This window comes from Martes martes (assembly GCF_963455335.1).
Source record: "Martes martes genome assembly, chromosome: 8".
Taxonomy (NCBI): Eukaryota; Metazoa; Chordata; class Mammalia; order Carnivora; family Mustelidae; genus Martes; species Martes martes.
In genome coordinates, this window is record NC_137895.1 from 66,936,822 (window position 1) to 66,961,284 (window position 24,463).

A 24,463-nucleotide genomic window follows, 5' to 3' on the forward strand; every position below is an offset into this window, starting at 1 on the left:
CTATCAATGTTATGCAATCCCTACTATTGATTGAGAAACAAAAGGTAAGTTCTGTTAAAGAGATCAGTGTTACAATTTGCCATTGCTTATATTTTTAGGAATTCTTAATATTAAACTATTCTGATACATTAAGCTATTTTAATACATATTAGCCTATTGGAATACATATGTTAAACTATCTAAAGCTACATATTTTCAACAGCAGTGTCTTTAAAAAAGAAGTAACCTCTCCAAATGCTCCTCTTCCTATAACTTTCAGAGACTCAAAGTCATCCAGGCCAAGTCTGGTCCTCTTGAGCCGCAAGAACTCTGTTTCCTTTCGGGCATGTTGTGATCGGCGTAATTTTTTCTATCAAAAAAAGACAATTTAAAAGGATGATTCTAAATTTAGATTGCTATAAAGGAAGCCTGTAGTATTAAAAGAAAAGACATGTAAAATGGGGATAAAGTATCTTAAATATTATATACTAGTGTTAGAACTTAATTACCAAAGTTGAGTATTTGTTAATTTGGGAAAGAATAAAACAATCTAAAGAAAACATTTTTTATTTTCACCAATTGATAAATCTTTATTCTTGAGGTGGACTCCATTAAATATTTCATTTTAATGGAAGTTCATCTTATATGTCATGTATACGCTAACTTAATTCATAAAGAAAAGTTAAGCTTTAGGAAATGCTAATCGTATTCTGATCATGAATTTTACCATCAGGCAATCTACTTTGCTTCAATTCTCTAATTTCCATGTTGTTCTCTCACAACTCCTGAAACTTAGGACACCAAGAGAACACCACAGCAGTGTTTCCATGGAGATTTACTTATGATAGAATTTTTTCTCAGATAAATTTTAATAAATTGCTTTGAGATTTGGCACACAACTTCCTAAAAATATGAGATTACAAAATAATAATAATTACATGAAGAACTCATTAAGATATTCAAGTCAGGAATTTCATAATATGCTTTCCAAAGATCGCCAAAAAATAACTAACGCTGATAAAAAAACATTATGAAATACCCGAAGGTTACATTTAGAAGGGACGTTCACTTTATTGTTCTAAATGTCATTTTCCCCCTGACCAAACAAAACTCTGTTGACATTCTGTTAGTTCCCAGTAGAGGTCTCATATATTAGGAATTAAACAAAAATAAAAAAGTTAAGCACCTGTTCACCGTCAACTGAACCCTACCAGGCTTTCAAGAGTTCCATTCTGAGGGAAAGTCAAGTCGAAGTGACCATCTTAGCTCAGAAACACTGCTTTGTACAAGGTATAGCCACTGAATGGTGTCTTACTATTCCTGTATATATCTATTTTCAAAAAGGTATGGCAAACTATCAATTAACTGGAAATGGGTAAATGTGCATCACCAGTGCAATGGAATTCTGATACTTCCAATAAAATTAATCTAAGACGATGCGATCAAGAAATTACATCCTCAAAAAAAAAAAAAAGGTAAGAAATTATATCCTCAATTTAAACATCTTTAAACAGCTGAATGAAGTTACGCACACAGGCACATCAATGGTGGAAACAGTGAAGACTATTTTTTGGTTCAAAAATGTCCACTAACTTATGGAGCATAAGGAATAACAAAGAGAACATGGGGAGATGGAGAGGAGAAGTGAGTTGGGGGAAATCGGAGGGGGAGACGAACCATGAGACACTGAGGACTCTGATAAACAAACTGAGGGTTTTGGAGGGGAAGGGGGTGGTGGGTTGAGTGAGCCTGGTGGTGGGTACTAAGGAGGGCACATATTGCATGGAGCGCTGGGTGTGGTACATAAACAATGAATCTTGGGACACTGAAAAAATAAAATAAAAAAAATTTTTAAAAGCTCATTGAATAGTTTTTTTTTTTTTTTAAATAACTGAATTACTATAGTAAAGCAAAAGAGCCCCAAAGAGCAGCTTATTTTAAGACTAATTAAAAAGGCCACATGGTGGCACTATAGTATCATGTCTTTCAAGCAGCAAAGAGGTTTGGGGGGGGTTATTACATAAATGTAAGAATTTTGAAACTCTTTCTGGGTTTCTGATTTGTGGAGTATAAAATGGAGTACAGTTGGGTGTCATTTCAGAAACTTGTTTAATCTGAATGGAAAAGATGATCTCATTACATCCATAATCATGCTCAAAATCAACAGGAGAGAGGCCACTAAAGAAAATAGTGTTCACTAATATTTAATAGCTTGTGTAATGCAGCAAGTAAACAATGTTTATGTAGTCTGGGGCACAGCTATTTAATGGCAAAAAGGGAGAATCACAAGTATAGGGATCACATAATTCTACAAAAATGGGACCACACCATAACATTGTTACATTATTTTTAAAAAAATACACATTTTTTAAAGATTTATTTATTTTTATTTTAGATAGAGAAAGAGGGGGTGTAGCAGTGGGAGAGGCAGGGAGAGATGAGAAGCAGACTCCCCACTGAGTGGAGCCCAAGGCCCCAAAACCCTGAGATCATGACCTGAGCCAAGACCAAGAGTCCAGCGCTTAACCGACTGAGCCACCCAGGTGCCCCCCACCTACCATGATATTAGTCTTAAAATCGGTGTTGCAGTTCAGAGGGAGGTGAAGCAAGCTAGCATTAAAAAATGTATTGATGGGGGCACCTGGGTGGCTCAGTGGGTTAAAGCCTCTGCCTTTGGCTCAGGTCATGATCCCAGGGTCCTGGGATTGAGCCCTCATCAGGCTCTCTGCTTGGCAGGGAACCTGTTTCCTCCTCTCTCTGCCTTCCTCTCTGCCTACTTGTGATCTCTGTCTGTCGAATAAATAAATAAAAATCTTTTAAAAAAAATGTATTGATGAAGCACCTGGGTGGCACAGTCGGTTAAGCATAGGACTCTCAGTTTCCATTCAGGTCGTGAGATGGAACCCCATGTAGGGCTCTGGGCTCAGCTTGGAGACTCTCTCTCTCTTCTCCCTCTGTCCCTCCTGCACATGCTCTCTCTCTCTTTCTCAAATAAATAAGTATATCTTAAAAAATAAATTGATGACATGATGAGCACTGAGTGTATAGAATTGTTAAATCACTATATTGTACACCTGCAAATAATCTAACACTGTATGTTGACTATACTAGGAATTAAAGAATAAACTCAAAAAAATATACTGATAAAAAAAGCATGTTGATGTATCTGCTCATGACTTGTGTAGATTAAGCAGCCTTGAAAAACAAATAACATTTTTGTAGTAATCATATTCTCTTTTGCCAAAGAGAAAAATCTGTGGACAGGCTTAAAATTTCATGGCTCCCTTTTGCAGCTTAAATTTGTTTATTTTGTTTTTCCATTAGAGTGTATAATATTCCATGTCTGATGGGATTTTCTTAAGTGAGACGAAACTAGACATGCATCGTTTTCTTCCTTTCTCCATTCCTTTTTAAATGGGTAGTCCTCAAATTCTCGATCTGTGGGATGCTCAGTTTTTGTATAAGACAGACAGTATACACAGAAGTTCTGAGATAGGAAAGAGTTCGGCTGGCAACTTCATCTCCATATATATCCTACACGACCACAGTACATGGTTTAATTTTCACAAATAACTTTCACAAATTATTTTACAAAGATTTTCTATTATGAATGAATTAAGAATAAATACAAGCTTTCAATTTAAAACTAGATTTTTATAAAACAATTTTATTTCTAAAAAATCCACTGTAGGGCATCTGGGTGGCTAAGTCAGTTAAGTGTCTGCCTTCAGCTCAGTTCATGGTCTCAGGGTTCCGGACTAGGCTCCCTTATCGGAGGGGAGCCTGCTGCTTCTTCTCCCTCTGCCCCTCCCCCAACTTGTTTTTTTTTTCCTCTCTCTCTCTTTCAAATAAAAAAATAAAATCTTTAAAGAGAAAAATCCACCCCACATAATGATAGTTGCAACATATTTTATATCAAGGTTAAGAGAGGATGTCTATTTTGTAGAATTTGCCATGATCTAAGACCTAGCATGGGGCCTAATAATAAGCACTTGTGGAATTAAAATTAAAAAATTTTAGAAGTTTTATAGTTATTATGGGCCACTAACTGTTTTTAGGTATAAATCATATCACATTTTCTCCAAGTTAATTAGAAGAATTAAAGAAAATAGCTCTAAATGTATTTTCTCCTTCCTGGTGCAGAACAGAGACTGCAAACTGAAAGCTACTAATTGTATTCAACCTACAGATGTATTTGATTTTGCCTACAAGTTGCTCTTAAAACACTTGAATTATTCGCCAGTATTTTAAAAAAGCAAGTGATGTCACATAAAAGTCCAGATTTCCAGCCTCTCTTGAAAAACAGGAACTTGGCCACACCGGGCCAAAGAGGCAGTCGGTCCTCTTTTGATGGACATCAGTTCTCTAATTGATACCAGTCATCAGGTGACATGTAGAACAGGGCTGGTGCTCCTGTCTTTTTTCAGTAAAGTGAAAAGGGATATGTCTTTATCAAAAGATAAACTGTGAGGATCCGATATTTTAGAAAAAGAAAAAAAATAGAGTCTATTTCTTTGTGGAAATGAAAAAATATTCTTGGGAGTTGAACGTGCAAACAAAGTGTGTTGGATCAAAAGAATATATAACCTAAGATATCGTGAAAACAATCCAGCCAGCTTCCCTCATTCATGTTATCTGCTTGACCCCCGAGCATCTATTTTATAGTTTCTCCCTTGAGAATTCAAATTAAGATCTTATGCTTAAGATTCATTTATATATAATGTTTCTCTATATATGCAAATATAATGATGCATAATATGCATTAATACAATTAAAAGATTATTGATAAGGAAGTTATTAATACTAATGAATAAATGAGAAAAGGTATGTGCTTCACTTTATTTTTTCTTTATTGACTGTAATACAGTTTAAAGAATATAATTAAATGAGTTTTAAGACATTTATCATAGTAATTTTATGCAAATAATTTAGGTTTTCTATACTGAGTCAACTGATTAACAAAGTAACCACATTTGGTACAAATCATAAAATGTTTTATTTTATTTAAATAGTGCCAGCAGAAAAATAAAGGAACAGTCTTAGGAAAGGTACAGGAAAGATTAAATAATGGTTTGATTTCAAGTCATCATTTGGAAGATCACTCTTCAAGTACAGAAATTCTTTCCTGATCACTGAAAACTGCTAAACTGATTATTCTCAGTTGTATCTCCCTATTACCTGTACATTTCTTAGTAAACTACTACCAGCCTAGCCTTTCCATATGTTCTGTCAGTTTACCTTGCTGTTTTCTTTACTGCATTCTTTATAGTTCATTGTTCAGCAATTATTTTCTATTTATCTCTTAATTCTAATGTAAGTCTCCCTATTTTTCTAAGATTCAAATCAGTTGTTTCCTCTTCCATGAAACCTTTTCTGATCCCTATATTTAAAAATCCCTGTATTTTCGAAGTTTGCCACATTCCATCATGTATGCGTATTTTTATGCACACACAATCATCATCACTCCTTCTAACTGGTGAACTCCTGGAGGGAAAGGTCATTGTTCCTTTATTCACCAAATATTTATTCTATCTGTAGCCCTCTGCCGTGTCTGGAGGTGTAAAGCTGAATAAGACATCATGAAGTGTCTACTGTGGGAGGGGATATTTTAGCGCTGCTGCAGGGACAGGAACAGTGTTCATGCAGAATGTAGGGAAGATTTCCGCATGGAACTGAGGCTCGAAGTGAGGCCCAGAGCTAACTGAAGAAGAATGGGAATTGCATAAGGGTAAAGGAGTTCTAAGTGGCAGAAATAGCCTGTGAAAGGTCCACAGGCAAGAACGTGGAGGTCAGAGTAACCCAGTAGTGGTGGTCGGCATGGGGCTGGGGGACAAGAGATGAGGCTAGGATGAAACCGCAGAGACCTAACTGTGAAGGCTCCTGCACTCATCTGAGAGTACTCGGGACCCAATGATGGGTATTAAGCAAAAGAATAATGGGATCAAACCTGTTTTTAGATAGAGAACTCTGGGTGAAGTGTGCAGAAAACCTGAGGGTGGGAGTGGGGCCCAGACTGCAGGAAGAGAGCCCAGCTGGGGGCAGTTTTTCTTCAAGTGAAACACATAGTAATTTAAAGATGGGGAGAGGCACTGGACTAGAGAACTGGATGGTTTTTTTTAAGATTTTATTTATTTATTTGACAGGCAAAGATCACAAGTAGGCAGAGAGGCAGACAGAGAGAGAGGGAAGCAGACTCCCTGCCGAGCAGAGAGCCTGATGTGAGACTCGATCCCAGGACCCCGAGATCATGACCCGAGCCGAAGGCAGTGGCTTAACCCACTGAGCCACCCAGGCGCCCGAGAACTGGATGGTTTTAAGAAATGTTCAGAAAAAACTGTGAGAAGATTTGGCAATTCACTGATTCTTCTTGGAGCCCACTTTTCCTGTTCCATGCACTTAGGTTACCATAGACCCTGTTCACTAAATCTATGTTCTCAGAATTGAAACGATAAAAAGCTGCCTCCTTTTAAAGAACTTCATCATAGTAAGACATTAAGAAGCCCATATTCAAATGATGAAATCCACATTACCTAAGTTATAAAATCATCTAGTATCAATACATGAAAAAAGTCCCTGGGGTTGTCATTATCCAGTAATTAGTCCCTTCCCCAATAACTTGCTTGGGATATAATTGACATACATATAACACAGCAAGTTTAAGGTCTGCAATGTGATGTTCTGATGCACATACATATCATGGAATGATTACCACAATAAGGCTAGTTAAAATACCCATCACCTCATATAAGTAATTTTTTTAATAGTGAGAACAGTTAAGATCCACTTAGTAACTTTTAAGTACATAGTATCATTAACTACAGTCACAGTAATTACAGCTAACATTACCTCTTCATCTGCTAATCCTTCCTCTTCCATGGCCACTTCTAATTTCTTCTGCCTTTTCAAAGAAAAAATAATTTAAATTTTCAATACATTCCTAACTATTCCCATTTAAGAAATGTTCATTTATTTATTCGAGTTTACCACTTCAGTTTGCTATGCTAAAAAAAGATATCTCAAGTTGAATCAAAATAATCATTAAGAATAGTTTTCTTTCTCAAAATATAAATCCAACCCAGATTTCACTTTCTCATATCGGCCAAATGAAAAATTTGCTTCTAATGCTGCTTAAATCAATGATTAACAAAGGTGACTAATAATCCAGTAAGGAAAATCTGTTCTCTAATATGCAAACCACCAAAATCATTAACATTTATCAGTGTTTACATTAGAAGTATATAAAAGTAACTATAGTGACTAAAAGTATAAATATTTTAGGTGGATATCCCTGTTTGAACCCTGATTCTAATACTTATTAGCTAAATGAGCTTGTGGAAGGCCTTCATTTAAAGTCTAAGCTTGATTTCATAATCAGTCAAGAAGAAAATGTTCAATGCAATTGAGTATATTTTATTCTAATTCTTTGCAAACTGTACATTTAAAAAACCCCACTATCCACCAGAGCATTTGCTTTTCTAGGTACAACCCAGTCCAGTTATTCCTCATTTTTAGAGGACATTACTGAAGTTAGTCAAGCTAAGCACTGCGGGGAGATGGGGAGGAGAAGGGAAAGGGCCAGCGGATGAAGGAACCAGGAACTACGGAGATGGCTGTGATACAAATTTTGCAACTCATTTCCAACTGAATATTCATCATTTTACTTCTATCATATTGGTTTTGCCTAAAGATAAACCTGAGAGAGCTCTTTCTGATTAGTTCTGGAGTACGTTAGAGTAAGACTAACTTTCCAGGATTTACCTACATGGGAATACAAGGGTTGAGGATTGAAATCATCATATACATTTTTTAGTATTTGTCATTTACAATATGTCTAAAGGTAAGCTCTTTCCTAACCCCTTATTCTTACAGAAAATTCATAAAAATATCTAATGGCTGTTCATCAATCAGTACCCCAAAGGCAATGATACCTAATGGCATGTTCTCTGGCTACTTCCCCAACATTTGTAATAGACACCTTGGTGCGTTATCACACTGATATTTATCTTTCATTTACACACTATTCTCTGAAGCCTAACCCTCAGAACAGAGTAAGCTCTCTGCCCGCCGTCATGCTCCTCTGGGCCCCACAGAGCCGCTTGTTGAATGATTCTTCTGAGTTTTCTTCTCAGCAGAGTGCACAGTGGAGGAGGACCGCTAATCTGGGAGGGCCCATTTGCATACAGGCAACTTGATTCTCCCTAATCTCCACTGCCCCCTTTCCTCACTTTGCCAAGACAAACACTTCAGGGAATCATCCCTTACTCTGGAGAGAGAGGCAGTAACCTTCGTCTGTTTCTACCATATCTAAACAAGAAGACCTGTGGTTTCTCTGGTACCTGAAAAGAAAATAGTCTTCCTCCTAAATGTCCTGATACTTTGTTCTGATTGGTACTTTATTTGGGTTATGTATTTACTCAATTAGTTAAGCCTTAAAAATTCATCACATGTAGTCTTAAAGTATAAGCTTTTAGAAAATACGAGCTGTTTAATATGACTTCCATGGCACCAAGTTGAGACTGCTCCCCACCCTGCCCTTCTTGAAATAACAGCAGATAGTTTCAGTCTTACTTCCCTCTGTTTGGAAAGAGGGCAAAACTGAATTACTGAAAGATTTCATCAAGAAAAGACAACGAGCCTTCAAAATTCTGATGCGTAACTTCAGTGTCTGCCTCCTGAAACAGCAGTCTTTCTTTTCCTGATTCTCTTCTACTTTGTTCACTCTCCCTTGGTGACTGGATGAATTCCAGAGACTTTCATTGTATTTACAATTAGTATAATCACTCATATGTTTGGATTCATTTCTAACTGATTGTGTGGTTTCTATTTGTGTCAACTTTTTGGCATTTTACTTTTTCTTTTTCCCTTGCCTTATTTAGAACCAGGATTTTTTCCTCATTCCATTGTTTCCCTTCCACTAGTTTGGAAGTTATAAACTCTATTAGTCTGAAATGAATCGATCTTTACCTCTCTGTATGTTGTGCCTCTACTGCGGTGACACAAAGATCTCTAGGAACACTTTAACGATACTTACTGCCCTCCTGACTGATAGTCCACTGCTGGAAAATATCTTAATTCTACTTTAAAAAATGTATAAGACATTATCATTATTGCTACTGTTTTTACACCATTTGTGTTGAGATTTATCCCCACATTTATATTTAGATCTGTTTGTGATCACTTTCTTTCAGCCTAAATTGAATCTTCTGGAAGTTTTGCTGATGGTGAATTTAGTTTAACCTGCTTCCACTCCAGCCTCTTTCCTCTCTTCCTTCAGGAACTTTGGTTAAAGATGTTAGCTCTCCTTGCTATTCTCCGTATTTCTTAACTCTCCTTCCTCTCTTTCTCCCTCTGTGTCTCTAGGTTAACTTCTGAATAATTACTTAAGTTTTATTTTCTAGTTCAATTCTCTGCTCAGCTTGGCTGATCAGTGGTTAGACCCATCCAATATTTCATACCTAACTAAGCACCACTTTTGTCAATCTTTCTTGCTCCTAATTTCTATTCTATTGTCACGATCCTTAATTCCAGCCCTTTCTAAGTGCCTGCACTACACATCACTAGCCTTTCCTGTTTCTTATCTCTCCACGCACAATCCAGTCTATACATGACATCTAAAGCATTTTTCTGGAGAAACACCATGATCATGGATTCTGTTCAAAAATCCTCAGGCCTCGGGTGCCTGAGTGGGCTCAGTGGGTTAAGCCGCTGCCTTTGGCTCAGGTCATGATCTCAGAGTCCTGGGATCGAGTCCCACATCGGGCTCTCTACTCAGCGGGGAGCCTGCTTCCCCCTCTCTCTCTGCCTGCCTCTCTGCCTACTTGTGATCTCTCTCTGTCAAATAAATAAATAAACTCTTTAAAAAAAAAAAAGAAAAAGAAAAATCCTCAGGCCTCTCTACTCTCATGAGAACAGCTACATTAGCAAAGCGTCTTAGGCTCACAAGGAAAGCTGAAATCCAGCTCAAGCTAGACTGGTTCTTGCTTGACCCAGCACCAAAGGCCATTTTCTCTGTTGGTATTATCCTTCCTCCTGCTCTTTTATCTCCTTCTTCTCCCATTAATGCATATGTAATTAATACTCTTCCTTGAGAACCCTGATAAATGCCACCACCATTTATGACACCCTCCCAGTTACTGTAGTCAAAAGCAATCTCTCCCTTCTTTGCCCTTCTCTTAGTGATGCTTTCCACTCTTTCATGTAATATTTATGGGCCTTATCTCCCTCTTCAGAGTTTTCTGAAGGCAAAATAACACGTCGTTCATGTTTTTATTCCTCTACCTCCGCTTACACTCTATACATGTTTTGGATAATTAATAACATTAATTATTCATGAAGTATAAAGATAAATCATAATTTCATGGTTAGAAATGTTTTACTGAAGGTATTAGTTGACGTGATTTAAGTATATTGGGGCACAGGACAAGAAAAATTCTGCAAAAATAACTGGAGACACTGTCAGTACAAGACACCTAAAAACAGCATACATGGATCCACAATATTTATTAGTGTTAATTATATTATTATTATTATTATATTAATATAATAATAACAAACATTTACACCCTACTTGCCACCTAACGGCTTATTAAACCAAACAGAAAACTCTGACCAGCCTTTACTATACCTGGTTTCTCTCTCTTCATGCTGTAGAATTAGGTTGCTGTAAAAATTCTCCAACGTGAGCTTGGCCACGGTCACTCTCTCCCGGGTATGGTTGCTCATAGGAAAGGTGCTTGTAGTCCCTGCCGTCATTGCCATAGTAACCGAAACTGAAACAACATATAAACACAAATTGTTCAGTAGAAAAACACTTTCTAATCCTCATAATAAACTCTGGAGATGGTTTAATTTCTGCTAAGCAAAATTCTACCCTAACAGTTACGCTATCCAAGTCTTTCACATTATAAATAACACAATACCAGTAAAGAAAGAGGAAGCAGCAGAAATTATTTTCGTGTTGGTACCGCCAGGGGTGAATAAGAGTCGAGAAGAACCAGTCCACACACAACATGGACACATTTTATACAAAAAGTTGTACTCAACGAGCATTCAAAACAAGAGATTCGATCTATTTTGTTGTTGTTTTATTGATTACTAAATAAAATCCACAAGATTTTGTTACTACATATGTCTGCACTAAATGTAAGTCTCTGTAGAATTAATGTAGTCCAGTTAAATAGTAAGAAGTAGCTTCCATCATATAAATTCTAGGAAACATAAAGCAGTTTATCAAATCTGCACACAAACGTCAATCTGAAGCAATTCTCCCATATATAGGCTTTGCAGGTAAACTACTTTTTTTTTTTAAAGATTTTATTTATTTATTTGACAGACAGAGATCACAAGTAGTCAGAGAGGCAGGCAGAGAGAGAGGAAGGGAAGCAGGCTCCCCACTGAGCAGAGAGCTTGATGCAGGGCTTGATCCCAGGACCCCGGGACCATGGCCTGAGCAGAAGGCAGAGGCTTTAACCCACTGAGCCACCCAGGCACCCCTGCAGGTGAACTACTTCTAAAAAGAAGCTCCTCTGGATAGAGGCTCTGCTGCCCTATTTCAGTCTGAATCCTATTTCATTTCAGAATGTGCTGTAACAAGGTCTGGTGTACTTCTCCAGACTGTGAGGTCCATTTCGTTTCCAAATGACACACAAATGCCCATAGGAGTCAGGCAGAAAACACAAATGAATCAAGCCAGGTAACAGCAGGGATGTTTTAGGACCTTAACTGGGCAACGTGTGTCTACTTAAAGCCATTCAAGTGCCAACTTCAAAAAACCACGGGCCAGCCAAATAAAGTACTGGTTTGAAGAAGATAATTTGGACAATAAGACAAGGACTGTAGCAAAATGGCTGCTTCGTGGGGGTGGTGAGGCAGACTGAACTGTGGTGACCGCTGCTGATGGGCAATGACCCTAAGAGACTTGTCTCCTACAGTCTACAGTCTACATCAGGACCAAAAAAGACTAGAATGGTTTCATACAGTAAAGAGGTTTTTGCTTATCTAGATGGAGATCATAACAGACCTAGAGAAGACCCAGATTGCCAACAGCAAGCATCCAATATTGCACTATTAGCTGGAAAGCATTCCCCCAAACCTGACACTTACTCCCTAGCTACGTGAAGATACAGACCCCTGAGTATGGACCTGAATTGCAGTAGACTCGGGAGATAATGGAATGAACAAAAGACCTTTCTTGTTCCTTAATGTCAAGCGAGTCAAGTATAGGTTGAAAGTGTACAATTTAACTGACAAATTCCCGGTTCTACTTCCCTCTAACTGGCTTTATAACCTCAATGTACTGCATAAGCCTCAAAGTCATTATGTCTAAACATGAATCTATTCTTTTAGCCTCACAAACTTGTTCTCTGCTGATTACTGTAAAGGTTTTCAGAACAAGAAGTTGATTATGTCACTTGTTTAAAATCATTCACGTCTCCTCATTGCCTATAGCAAATCAAATTAGCTTGGCATGATAAACAAAGGCAACTCGGGGACACTGAATGGTTGTGCCTATCAGCAATTGTATGATATCTTATTCACTGATTCTCCTTTTTTCTCCAGAGGATTTAAGAGAGTGGCCCTTCCTAAGCATGAGTGCATCTCCTCCTCACAACAGCCCTGCAAAGTAAGGAACTGAGGCTCAGAAAAATCCCAAGGCTAGTGTGTCGTGGAGTCAGGATCCAACTCCAGGAGCTGTCTCCAACTTGTCTGTCTAGCCTCTCTACTGCCCCGCCCCCACCCCTCTTCTCCCAACATACCAGCTCTTTCCTGCCTCCAAACCCTTGCATGATCTATCCCCAACCACTTCTGACCTTTAAGACCAAGTTTAGCTCAAGTCTTCCTGTGATCACCTCTCTAACATTCCCCACCAGAAGAGCCATAATTTGGTATTCTTCCATGTGTGCTGCCTAGCACCTGTACCAGTAGGTCTCGGATACTGGTATTTAGCACTCATCCGTCTCTCCCACTGAACTAGGGGCATGTCTGGGCAAGGATCTTCCCCATTCATTTTTGAGTATTCACCATAATAGCACTGTGTCTGACACATAGTAGGCTTTAATGAATGAATGGGTCAACCTGTCAAATGGGGGGTGGAGGAAGAATCGAAAGAATTGGCAAAAAATAAGGTTGGCTAATATGCAACTATAAGAGAAGAAATTACTGAACTTAAGAGTCAGAAATTTTGAGATCTAATACAGGCACTGCTGCTAACCATAGAAAGGTCTTATACCAATCACTAGAACACTATGAACTCAAGAGGGGTTTTATAATATTTGCTTTGCTGGTTCACCGGCATCGTCTAAGGCCATCTGAGCTGATACACAGCAAAGCCACAGTGGCTTATACAAATGTAAGACATTATTTGAGGCACCTAGTTAAATTTTTTAAATGTGCTAAATGGTTTAACATAATGCATATTATTTTTAAAAACAATAAAAAATAAAAACAAATGGAACTCAAGAATTATCATGGCTGAATGATTTTTGAGTACTGAGTTCTCACTCTTCTTGGAATGTTATCTAAGGCAATGCTGCCACACCATCTTTAGAAACCTCAGAATCACTGGATTCATGGTCTGTCCTTCAGGTTCAGATGTAGAAAAGTCAAACAAGGAAAAACAGAACAGGCAGGGTATACAGCAGACATCCTGAGTCCCACTTAATTGGGATTTGAGGATGGAGGGAAGGCTAAGGAAGATGGACTAGAGGTTGAGGAATTCAAATAAATTCAGGAAATCCAAAGTAAATGAAATTCAACACGTGTCTTATTTCAAGACTTCTCAGCATTTTTTTTTTAAATTTTATTTATTTATTTGACAGAGACAGATCACAAGTAGGCAGAGAGGCAGGCAGAGAGATAGAGGGGGAAGCAGGCTCCCTGCTGAGCAGAGAGCCCGATGTGGGGCTCGATCCCAGGACCCTGGGATCATGACCTGAGCCGAAGGCAGAGGCTTTAACCCACTGAGCCACCCAGGCGCCCCAAGACTTCTCAGCATTTTTAATATGCTAACATGCATCTTAAATGCTCAAAAGGGGGAGAGATCTAAAATTGGCAGTAGAATTCCAAGGAGCTTCCTTATGCATGTAAGTTCATAGATAACACTCATCAAACACAAATAAAGAACTTTTTTTTCAACATTTGGAGGTGGGAAAACTTAGAAGCTCCAACACAGAGAAATATCCAGGGACTTCGGAGGGTTTTCTCATTTGTCCAAAAGATCTGTATCTGATAAGGAATTTTCAAATTGGTTTGCCAGTTCCTAGGAGGAAAAAAGGCCAAGACCCAACTATGGCTGTCCAAGGTCTATATGTTTCTTTCAAAAAGCAAATGGTGAAAAAAACCCCAACCAACCAAAATCTTCTGTGCTGCCTCCTGAAAAAAGCACAAAGAAACCACACCTAAGTAATGCTTGCACAAGTCAGAAAGAAAGATGTGTGATGAACTCAGGGTCGAGCCTTGGAAGACAGATTACTGGCTGTCCAGGGACCTTGTGAAGAAAGCTCTGCCCTTCAGCTTCCAGAGATCCACAGCAATCAAATTCTGGAAGCTACGTTAGCCTAAAAGAGTTCACAAGGGACTGATATGCATGACATAATAGCAATTTACTGATTTACACAATAAGAAATTGAGCAACAAGGAACAGAAACTTGTATCTTCTGGCAAATGTATTCCAACCTTGCAGGCAAGCTAGATGTAAAGCCTTAATTAGGATCAGAAGATTGCTTGGTGAGCACAACATCAAAACAAAGAGAACCGCCATTCAATTTAAATGTTTAATGGCATCAGACTAAAGCAGATTCTAAAAAAACAAATAAATAAGAGATGGATCATGATCTTGCCAAAGGTACTTTAAAGTAGCTGGAGATGGCCATCATTAAGCTCTCCTGCTGACTGGGCTTTCCCAGAATGAAGCAAAATTGAGGGGTTAGATATGGGCAGAATTATTACTGAGCAAAACTTTGGGGGACATTTTTGTGAAACATAAAAAAAATTGCTAGGGAATTCACAACACTTCTAAACATCAGTAATTGTGTGCATCAACAGTACAGAGCAATATGAAGTTGTTTTAGATAAAAATGTAAGAACCTGAGGTCTTTATAAAAGAGGAATAAACACAGGGTCAGGTTTCTCCCATCATAAGACGACGTAATGAGTTTAACTTCAAAATCCAAAGGTGGATGTTGAGTAATGAAAAACAATTTCTAGACACCGTATCATCTAATCATGATTAAGTCCTTCTACTCTACTTACATATACATACCTGCAAGTACATGTACCGTGTTTAAAAAACAAATCAGAGCAAAACCTATTCATCTTTGTATTCGTCTTTGTAATGAAAGTATTACAATACTGGACGAAGTGCTGAGCACACAGTAGGCATTCAGTAAATGATGGTAACAGAACTCAAATTTAATAGAGTTGAAATTATATGTTTCATACGTAATAGTTTTCTTTGGATTAAAAACTACAGAATCATTTAGTGTTAGGTTAACTTCAGAAAAAAATCCTCCTTGAGAGAGACAATTGCAGAAAAAGCCAAAATCCCACCCTTAGTCTTGATTAAATAATGCCCTTTAGAAATTAGCTTTAAAAACAAGAAAAAATAATTTCCTTCTAACTAGATACAAATTGGCTTTAAAAATTTCAAATTGAACAAAACCAACAACAGAAGTGAACAAATTATTACAAAGAATGATCTAGATGACTGGCACTTATTATATTGCAAATTTATTCCTCTAATGGATTTAACACTGTCCTTTGTCTTTTACTGAAGCCCTTTCTTTAGTCAGAAAAAGAACAGGATACAATTTGCAAGTCTAGAATTCCTGGACTGATAAAAACAACACTAGGTGCCCTTGAATTTCCTGTTCACGTGTTTTCGCCAGACTCCCCTATTCATTAATGGAGACACTACCAATAGTTAAGTCCAACATTCTTTCGTTTATCAAGCCTGGGGAAAGGAGATAACAAATCTGGCACTTAAGCTACCTATAAATAGATGTGTCTCCAACCATTTACCATCAAATTTCTAAAGTAGGAAAACAGAACTGTTTTACCTGACTGGCCAAACACACTACTTAACTGGGGATTTCACCTTGGTTTCCACTACTACGTATCAGAGGAACGAGTATCCTTAATGCTACTGTATTGCCTTGGAGTATAAAAACTTTTCTAAATGCATTTAGTCATAACCATAATGCCCCAAGCTACAATGGGTCCTCAGATTGAATACTGTATATGCTGGGTCCCTAAGGATAGAGCAGCCACAGTCTCTTTCCCCTGGGCAGTATATTCAGAAGAGCAAGAAATTCAGTCAGGTGAAGGCTCAAGTTCCGGCACTCACTCTTTCTGGTTGTATTCTTTCCAGCTCATATATACTGCAGATTTATACCATGTGCCAGCACTGCACACATTACTGAGAATACTAAGAAGGATAAAATACAGTTTCTGCCTTAGGGAGTTCACCATCTTATGGGCATGCAAAGAAGGGAGAAATTAGCTCTCCAAGGGTTTAAGAGTAGTCAAAGGTTTTATAGAAGAGGAAATACTTGAACTGAATCTTGGGGTGGGTGGGGAGGAGTAAGGGTTCACAAGTCAGAGGGACAGGTCAGAGGAGGAAGAGGTGTAAGGGTGTGAAACAGACTGACATACAGAAGTGTAGACATGGCTTGAGTATATTCAGTGAAACAGCAGAAGATGAAGGTGGAAGGGCAGGTAGGAGTCATGATAAAATACCTTTCTGTCATGTTAAAATATACTAAGCACAAATGGGAGCCATCCAGGGCTTTTAAATAAGTAAAAAGTAGCGGTCAACAAATAACATTTCCTGAGGGCTTATTACTCAAGTATCAAGAACTCTGCTAAGAATGGTATATGTTTTAATGCAGCCAATCCTCCTGTCACGAACAAGACCATAAGACCTGAACTTTACCACCCACCTGCATGTACCTACCTACCTTTGTCTCACATTTTCCTTAAGTTCTTTCCAGGTTATCTCTCAACTCAGGCAAAGACCTAATGGGCACAGCATCCCATGACAGAAACCAACACTACCCCTCCAGCTGTAACAGCTGCCATGGGGAAGAGCTCCAGAGGCCCAGACCACCCAGACCAGTTTGAACTTATCCACTGACTCACACCTGCACAGATGGACCCAGGAGTGACCCCCAGTGACCTCTACCTCATTATCATGCTAAATTCTCCACCCAGGGAGGAGCATAAGCCTCATTAACACAATGTACAATGTATGTCTAGGCATGTTTCCTTTAGGCACATGTATGACCATATGGCTGCCTCTACATACAATGACAAGGATCCCCTTTCTAAATACTTATCCTAACCCTAAATAAAAGGAACCCGTTCATTCTTGCTTGGGGAATCACAGCTTTGGAAGTTATTCCCTGTGACCTCCTTATTAGGTGCAAATAAAGTTGACTTTGTATGACAACTCCACCTGATGTAGTTTCTGTGTATAAGTCACCAAGGAGCTAACTCATGTTGTTCGGTTACATGTTAGTTCAGTTACATAACTCATGTTAGTTCGGTTACACCTCTCAAATCCTATCCGTTTGGCACTTCAGATGGAGTATGCTAGTACAGGGAGAATGGCAAAAAAAAAAAAAAAAAAAAAAAAGCTGGGAGTAGATTAGATTGAAGGGATGTAAATCAGGTTAGGGGGATGCAATAATACATAGTCATGGATTACAAACTTGTGGCCTGTAGTTGTATTGTGCTTAGCTTGTACTGTGACTTAGAAATTAGAAGACTTTGGGGCACTTGGTGGCTCAGTGGGTTAAGCCTCTGTCTTTGGCTCAGATCATGATCTCCGGGTCCTGGGATCGAGCCCCACATCGGGCTCTCTGCTCAGCAGAGAGCCTGTTTCTCCCCGCCACCCTGTCTTCTGCTCTGCCTACTTGTGATCTCTCTCTCTGTCAAATAAGTAAATAAAATCTTAAAAAAAAAAAAAAAAGAAATTAGAAGACTTCATGTAAGAATTCAGATTTTTGGTCCTCTTGAAAAATCAGCTCAGTCAGATATGAGCCCACATGACTGCCTGGAACAGAGAGGCAGCTGCCCCCTTGCAATACAGGACATCCTGCACAAGTCCACCAACTTTCTACTCCCTTTTGCCCAGCATCCTCCACACATTTTATTACCTGACTGCTCTGGTAAGCAGCTGAAATCACAGTCTTTGGTTTAGTATGAAAGAATGAGGGCCTAATTTAAGATAGTAGCAGAAAAGATTACAAGAGGGGCTCAGATATTCAGAGGGAAAGATGAAATCTATAATTACCTCTGGGTTTCATATTGGATGAGTGGGTAAATGGTGATAGCACTAATAAGAATTGGAATTATAAGAAGAGCTAAGGTGGTGGAAAGAAAATAAGTTTAAGTCTGATTCTGTCTGAGTTATGTCACCAGACTCAGTTTAAAATTTAGGCTTTAAAATGTGAACTCTAAAGATTTACATTTAGAAATGGAAATGTTCCTGAAAGTAGCAAAGAGAAGGGGATGAAGAACAACATTCATAAAATACCTAAGAATACCTTGATCAAGAAAAAAAAAAAGTTAGCCTTTTTATGAGGAAATCTAATCATTGTGGAAGGAAGGGAAGAATTATTCAATTAATGGGTTGGAACAACTGGTTATCTATTTAAGCAAGCCATATGTTCATTCCACTCCAACAGGCAAAAAAAATTCAAATGGTTCAAAAGTGTGACCATAAAAACTAAAGAGGAAAGAAAAGAGGAAGTAAAGTAAAAAGAAAAGTTTAACTTCAAAAAAATTACAAGAAGTATTGATGAGTAATTATCTGATCTTTGAATTGACAGAACTGTATTTTTAAAATCACAATAAAAATAATGCTACAAGGCACCTGGGTGGCTCAGTGGGTTAATCCTCTGTCTTTGGCTCGGGTCATGATCTCAGGGTCCTGGGATTGAGTCCCGCATCGGGCTCTCTGCTCAGCAGAAAGCCTGCTTCCCCCCTCTCTCTGCCTGCCTCTCTGCCTGCTTGTGACTTCTCTCTCTGTGTGTCAAATAAACAAAATCTTTAAAAAAAAATAATGCTACATATTATTACATAAAAATTTGGAATCTACATATATAGATGTCAAACAAGAGTAAAAGACAGTATTTGGGGAAAAAAACTGCAAAATAACAGCATGTATTTAAAGTATATATTGAGGGGCACCTGGGTGGCTCAGTCGTTAAGCATCTGCCTTGGGCTCAGGTCATGATCCCAGGGTCCTGGGATCGAGCCCCGCAACGGGCTCCTGGCTCATCAGGAAGCTTGCTTCTCCCTCCCCCACTCCCCCTGCTTGTGTTCCCTCTTTCGGTATGTCTCTCTCTGTCAAATAAATAAATAAAACCTTGAAAAAAAAAAAGTATATATTGAAGTATAAAGGTATATCTTAAAAATAACAAATTCATTTCTTAAAATATATGAAAACCTTGTAACACAGCTTTTTAAACATTAAAATTGTAAAGGGAAAATAAGGACCCTAATAATAAAGAAATAATACTGACAATATATAAATAAAAATAGCTAACATCTAGAAAGTGTTCAATTTTCCCAAGTAAATCAAGGATATGGAAACTTTAAAATAATACATATGTTCCCTATGTGAAAATAGCCATAATTTAGGGGGAGACCCTCTTGGTCCAGGCTATTGTGAGATGACTTTCTCATATACCATGTGTGTTTGTGTATGGTTTTCTCCCAGCTTTACTGAGATGTAAATGACATATAATGTTTTGCAATGTTAACACATACCAAGTAATGATTTGATACATAGATACAATATATGCCCACATCATGAAATGATTACCACAGTAAGGTTAGTTATCTATCGCACTGTATAGTTACAATTTTTGTGTGTGTGGTGAGAATTTTTAAGATTTACTCTTAGCAACTTTTTAATATACAGTACAGAATTGTTAACTATAGTCACCATGCTGGACAGCACATCACCAGAATTTGTAACTGAAATTTTGTGACTTTTGTCACCTCTACCCATTCTTCCTCCAACTGCTCTTACCCCTGGGCCCACGGCAACCACCAATCAAACTGCTATTTTTATAAGTTCAATTTTTTTTAGATTCCACTTCCAAATAAGTGAGATCATACAGTATTTGCCTTTTTCTGTCTGATTTATTTCACTTAGCCTAATACCCTCAAGGTCTATCTATGTTGTAACAAGTGGCAGGCTGTCCTTTTTTATGGCTGAGTGATATTCCATTATATTGAAACACCATATTTTCTTTATTCATTCATCCATCAGTAGACACTTAGGTTGCTTCCATGTCTTGGCTATTGTGAATATGCTGCAATGAACACAGGGATGCAGCTCTCTCTTTGGGACAATGATTTCATTTCATTTGGACAGATATCAAGAGATGGAATTACTAGAACATAGAGTAGTTCTGTTTTTAGTTTTGGGGGGAACCTCCATACCAATTTATATTTTAACCAACAGTGTATAAGAGTTCCTATTTTTCCATATCCTCACCAACACTTGCTATCTCTTGATAATACCTATCCTAACAGGGGTGAAGTAATATCACACGGCAGTTTTCATTTGCATTTCTCTGGAGGTTGGTAATATTAGCCACCTTTTAATGTATGTGTTGGCCATCTGAATATCTTCTTTGGAAAAAAAATGTTTATTCAAGTCTTTGTCCATTTTTAATCAGATTATTTGCTCTTCTTGCTATTGAGTTACATGAGTTCCTTATTTATATTAACCTATGTCCTGAGCTTTTTCTTTGCTGGGAGATTTTTGATTGCTGATTCAATCTCCTTATTTATTACTGATCTAGTCAGATTTTCTATTTCTTCAGGATTCGGTCTTGGTAGATTGTATGTGTGCAGGAATTCATCTGTTTCTTCTAAGGCTATCCAATTTGCTGGTGCTACGTTGTTCACTGTAGTCTCTTAGGATCCTTTGTATTTCTATAGGATCAGCTATAATATCTTCTCTTTCATTTCTATTTTATTTGAATCCTCTTTTTTTCTTGGTTAGTCTAGCTAAAGGTTTCTTATTTTTGTTTACCTTTTCAAAAAACCAACCAAAAGTTTTGTTAAACTTTTCTATTGTTTTCCTCATCTCTACTTATTTCTGCTCAGGTTGTTATTAATTCCTTCCTTCAGGTAACTTTGGGCTTAGTTTATTCTTCTTTTTGTAGTTACTTGAGGAGTAAAGCTAGGATATTGGAGATCTTTCTTTTTTTCTTAATGCAGGCATTTATCACTATAAACTTACTATAAACTCTTAGAATCACCTTTGCTGCATCCCATAAGTTTTGGTATGTTGGGTTTCCATTTTCACTTTTTCTTTTTTTTTTAAATTTTTATTTTTATTTATTTGACACAGAGAGAGATCACAAGTAAACAAGCAGAGAGGCAGGCAGAGAGAGAGGAGGAAGCAGGCTCCCCGCCGAGCAGAGAGCCCCATGTGGGGCTCGATCCCAGGACCCTGAGACCATGACCTGAGCCGAAGGCAGAGGCTTAACCCACTGAGCCACCCAGGCACCCCCATTTTCACTTTTTCATATTTAAAAATGTTTTTCTTTTGATTTCTACTTTGACCCACTGGTTGTCTGTGGGTGTGTTGTTTAATTTTCATGTATTTGTGAATTTTCTAGCTTTCCTTCTATTACTTACTGATTTCTAGTTTCACACCATTGTGGTGAGAAAGATATTTGATATAATTCCTGTCTTCTTTAATTTGTTAAGACTTGTCTTGTGGCCTGTTGGATGGCATGTTTTGTTTTAGTCTGTTAGGTCCATTTGGCCTAGTGTTATTCATATCTGCTGTCTGCTTATTGATTCTCTGTCTGAACGATCTATCCACTATTGAGAGGAGGTATTAAAGTCCCCAACAATTATTGCATAACTGTTTATTTCCCTTTAGTTCTCTTAGTATTTGTGTTATAGATTAGGCACTCTGACGTCAGGTGCATAATTATTATTTTTTTAAGATTTTTACTTATTTGACACAGAGAAATCACAAGTAGGCAGAGAGGCAGGCAGAGAGAGAGGAGGAAGCAGGCTCCCTGCTGAGCAGAGAGCCCGATGCGGGGCTCGATCCCAGGACCCTAAGATCATGAAAGGAGCCGAAGGCAGAGGCTTAACCCACTGAGCCATCCAGGCGCCCCCATAATTATTTATGGTTGTTATATATGCTTTTTTTTTTAAAAGATTTTATTTATTTATTTGACAGAGAGAGAGATCACAAGTAGGCAGAGAGGCAGGCAGAGAGAGAGGAGGAGGCAGATTCCCTACTGAGCAGAGAGCCCAATGTGGGGCTCAATCCCAGGACCCTGAGATCATGACCTGAGCTGAAGGCAGAGGCTTTAAACCAGAGCCACCCATATATATAATTATATATTCTTAATTAACCCCTTTATCATTACATAATGATCTTCTCTGTCTCTTCTGACCATGTTTATCTTAGTCTATTTTGTCTGATTTAAGTTTAGCTATCCCTTGCTTTCTTTTGATTTCCATTTGCTCGAAATAACTTTTTCCAACCCTTCACTCTTGGTCTATGTGTGTCCTTAAAGCTTAAATGAGTCTCTTGTAGACAGGACACCATTGGATCTTGTTTTTTAATTCATTCAGTTATTCTGTATCTTTTGATTGGAGAAATGACAGATAAGGACTTAATACTGTCATTGTGTTGTTTTCTGTTTTGTATATCCTTTCTTCTTTGCCTCCTATTTTGCTACTTGTTTTATGAATAATGACTTTTTCTTTTTTTGGCAGTATGCTTTGACTCCTTTATGATAATCTTTTGTGTTTCTACTGTAAGTTTTTTGTGGTTATCATGAGGTTTACATGATAATATCCTGTTTTTTTATTATTATGTTCAACTAGCCAATGTATAGTGCATCAATAGTTTACATCCTATTTTAAGCTAGGAACAACTTAACTTTAGTAGCTGGCAGACACTTCACACTTTGACTTCTCTACCCCTCATATTTTAGGTTATTGGTGTTTTAATTTATATCACTTTGATATTATATATTCAATAATAAGTTTTTGTAGTTATGCTTATTTTTATAAGATGCTTATTTTTAAACTAGGGTTGTGAATTATGTGCCACCATTACAATATTTAAGAATGTGACCAGTGGGGGCACCTGGGTGGTTCAGTTGGGTAAGTGTCTGCCTTCAGCTCAGGTCACAATCCCAGGGTCCTGTGATCAAGCACTGCATCAGACTCCCTGCTCAGTGGGAAGCCAGCTTCTCCCTCTGCCTGCTGCTCTCCCTGCTTGTTCTCTCTCTCTCTCTCTCTGTTAAAAAACATAAATAATCTTAAAAGAAAAAAAAAAAAAGAATGTGACCAGTGAGTTTTTACACATTCGTATGTTTTTATGATGATAATTAGAATCCTTTTATTTCTACTTGAAGAACACAACTTTAATATTTCCTATAAATTAGGTCTGGGGTAATGCTTTTGTTGATTCGGAAAGTCTTTATATCTCTTTCATTTGTAAAGGACAGCTTTAGGGCATAGTATTCTTGGTTGACAGGTTATTTTTCTTTCAATATTTTGAATATAACATCCATTCACTCCTGGACTGCAAGGTTTCTTTTAAGAAACCACCTATAGTCTTATGAGGGCACCCTTGTATAAACAAGTTGGTTTTCATTTGCTGTTTTCAAAATTCTCTTTTTTCTTTGACTTCTGACAATTTATAATGTATCCTGGTATAGCCCTTTTGGGTTCAATCTATTTGAGATTCACTACACCTCCTGAATCTGGATGTCCATTTCTGTCTCCAAGTTTGGAGAGTTTGCTGCCATTCTTACTTTATTATTTTTTAAGATTTTACTTTATTTATTTGGGGGCGGGGGGGGGGGGAAGAGGGGAAGAGCAGAGGGAGAGGGACAAGCAGACTCTGTGCTGAGAGTGCTGCCCAACGTGGGGCTTGAGGCTTGATCTCAGAACCCTGAGATCAAGACCTGAGCTGAAACCAAGAGTTGGAGGCTTAACCAACTGAGACACCCAGACACCCCTCTCATTCTTGCTTTAAAGAGATTTCTGTCCCTTTCTCTTCTGGGTATGCAGAATAATATACATATTCATAATATGTATTTGCATCTCCTAATTGTGTCTTATAAGTCTGTGGACTTGCTTCACTCTTCTTTTTTCCTATATTTCAATTCACTAATTCTTTTTTCTACTTTGTTAAGTCTGTTACCGAAGCTCTCCATTGAATTCTTGAGTTTATTACATTCTTCAGCTCTAGAATTTCTGGTGTTTTTTTTTTTTAATAGTTTCTATCAAAAAGCTTTGTTGAACTTTTCATTTTATACATGTACTGTTTTCTGACTTTCATTTAGTTGTGTGTCTATGTGTTCTTGTAGTTCACTGAGCTTCTTTAAGAGGATTATTCTGAATTCTTTGTCAGATAGTTCACAGACTCTATTTCTTTAGGGTCAATTATTGGAGTTCTATTAGTTTCCTTTAGTGGTGT

General features: G+C 37.8%; 1 protein-coding gene across 2 annotated transcripts in view; it reads right to left on the reverse strand.

Moving 5' to 3' along the window:
- STK38L (serine/threonine kinase 38 like) overlaps positions 1-24,463 on the reverse strand; it is an 89,374-nt gene that overhangs the window by 24,433 nt on the left and 40,478 nt on the right. For both annotated transcript variants that reach the window (XM_080812017.1, XM_080812016.1), the window contains exons 2-4: positions 10,604-10,748; positions 6,826-6,877; positions 227-349 (exon numbers count right to left, since the gene is read on the reverse strand). In XM_080812017.1, coding sequence (XP_080668143.1) covers positions 227-349; positions 6,826-6,877; positions 10,604-10,737 — 309 coding nt within the window. In that variant the 5' untranslated portion in view covers positions 10,738-10,748. The remainder of the gene's footprint in view (positions 1-226; positions 350-6,825; positions 6,878-10,603; positions 10,749-24,463) is intronic.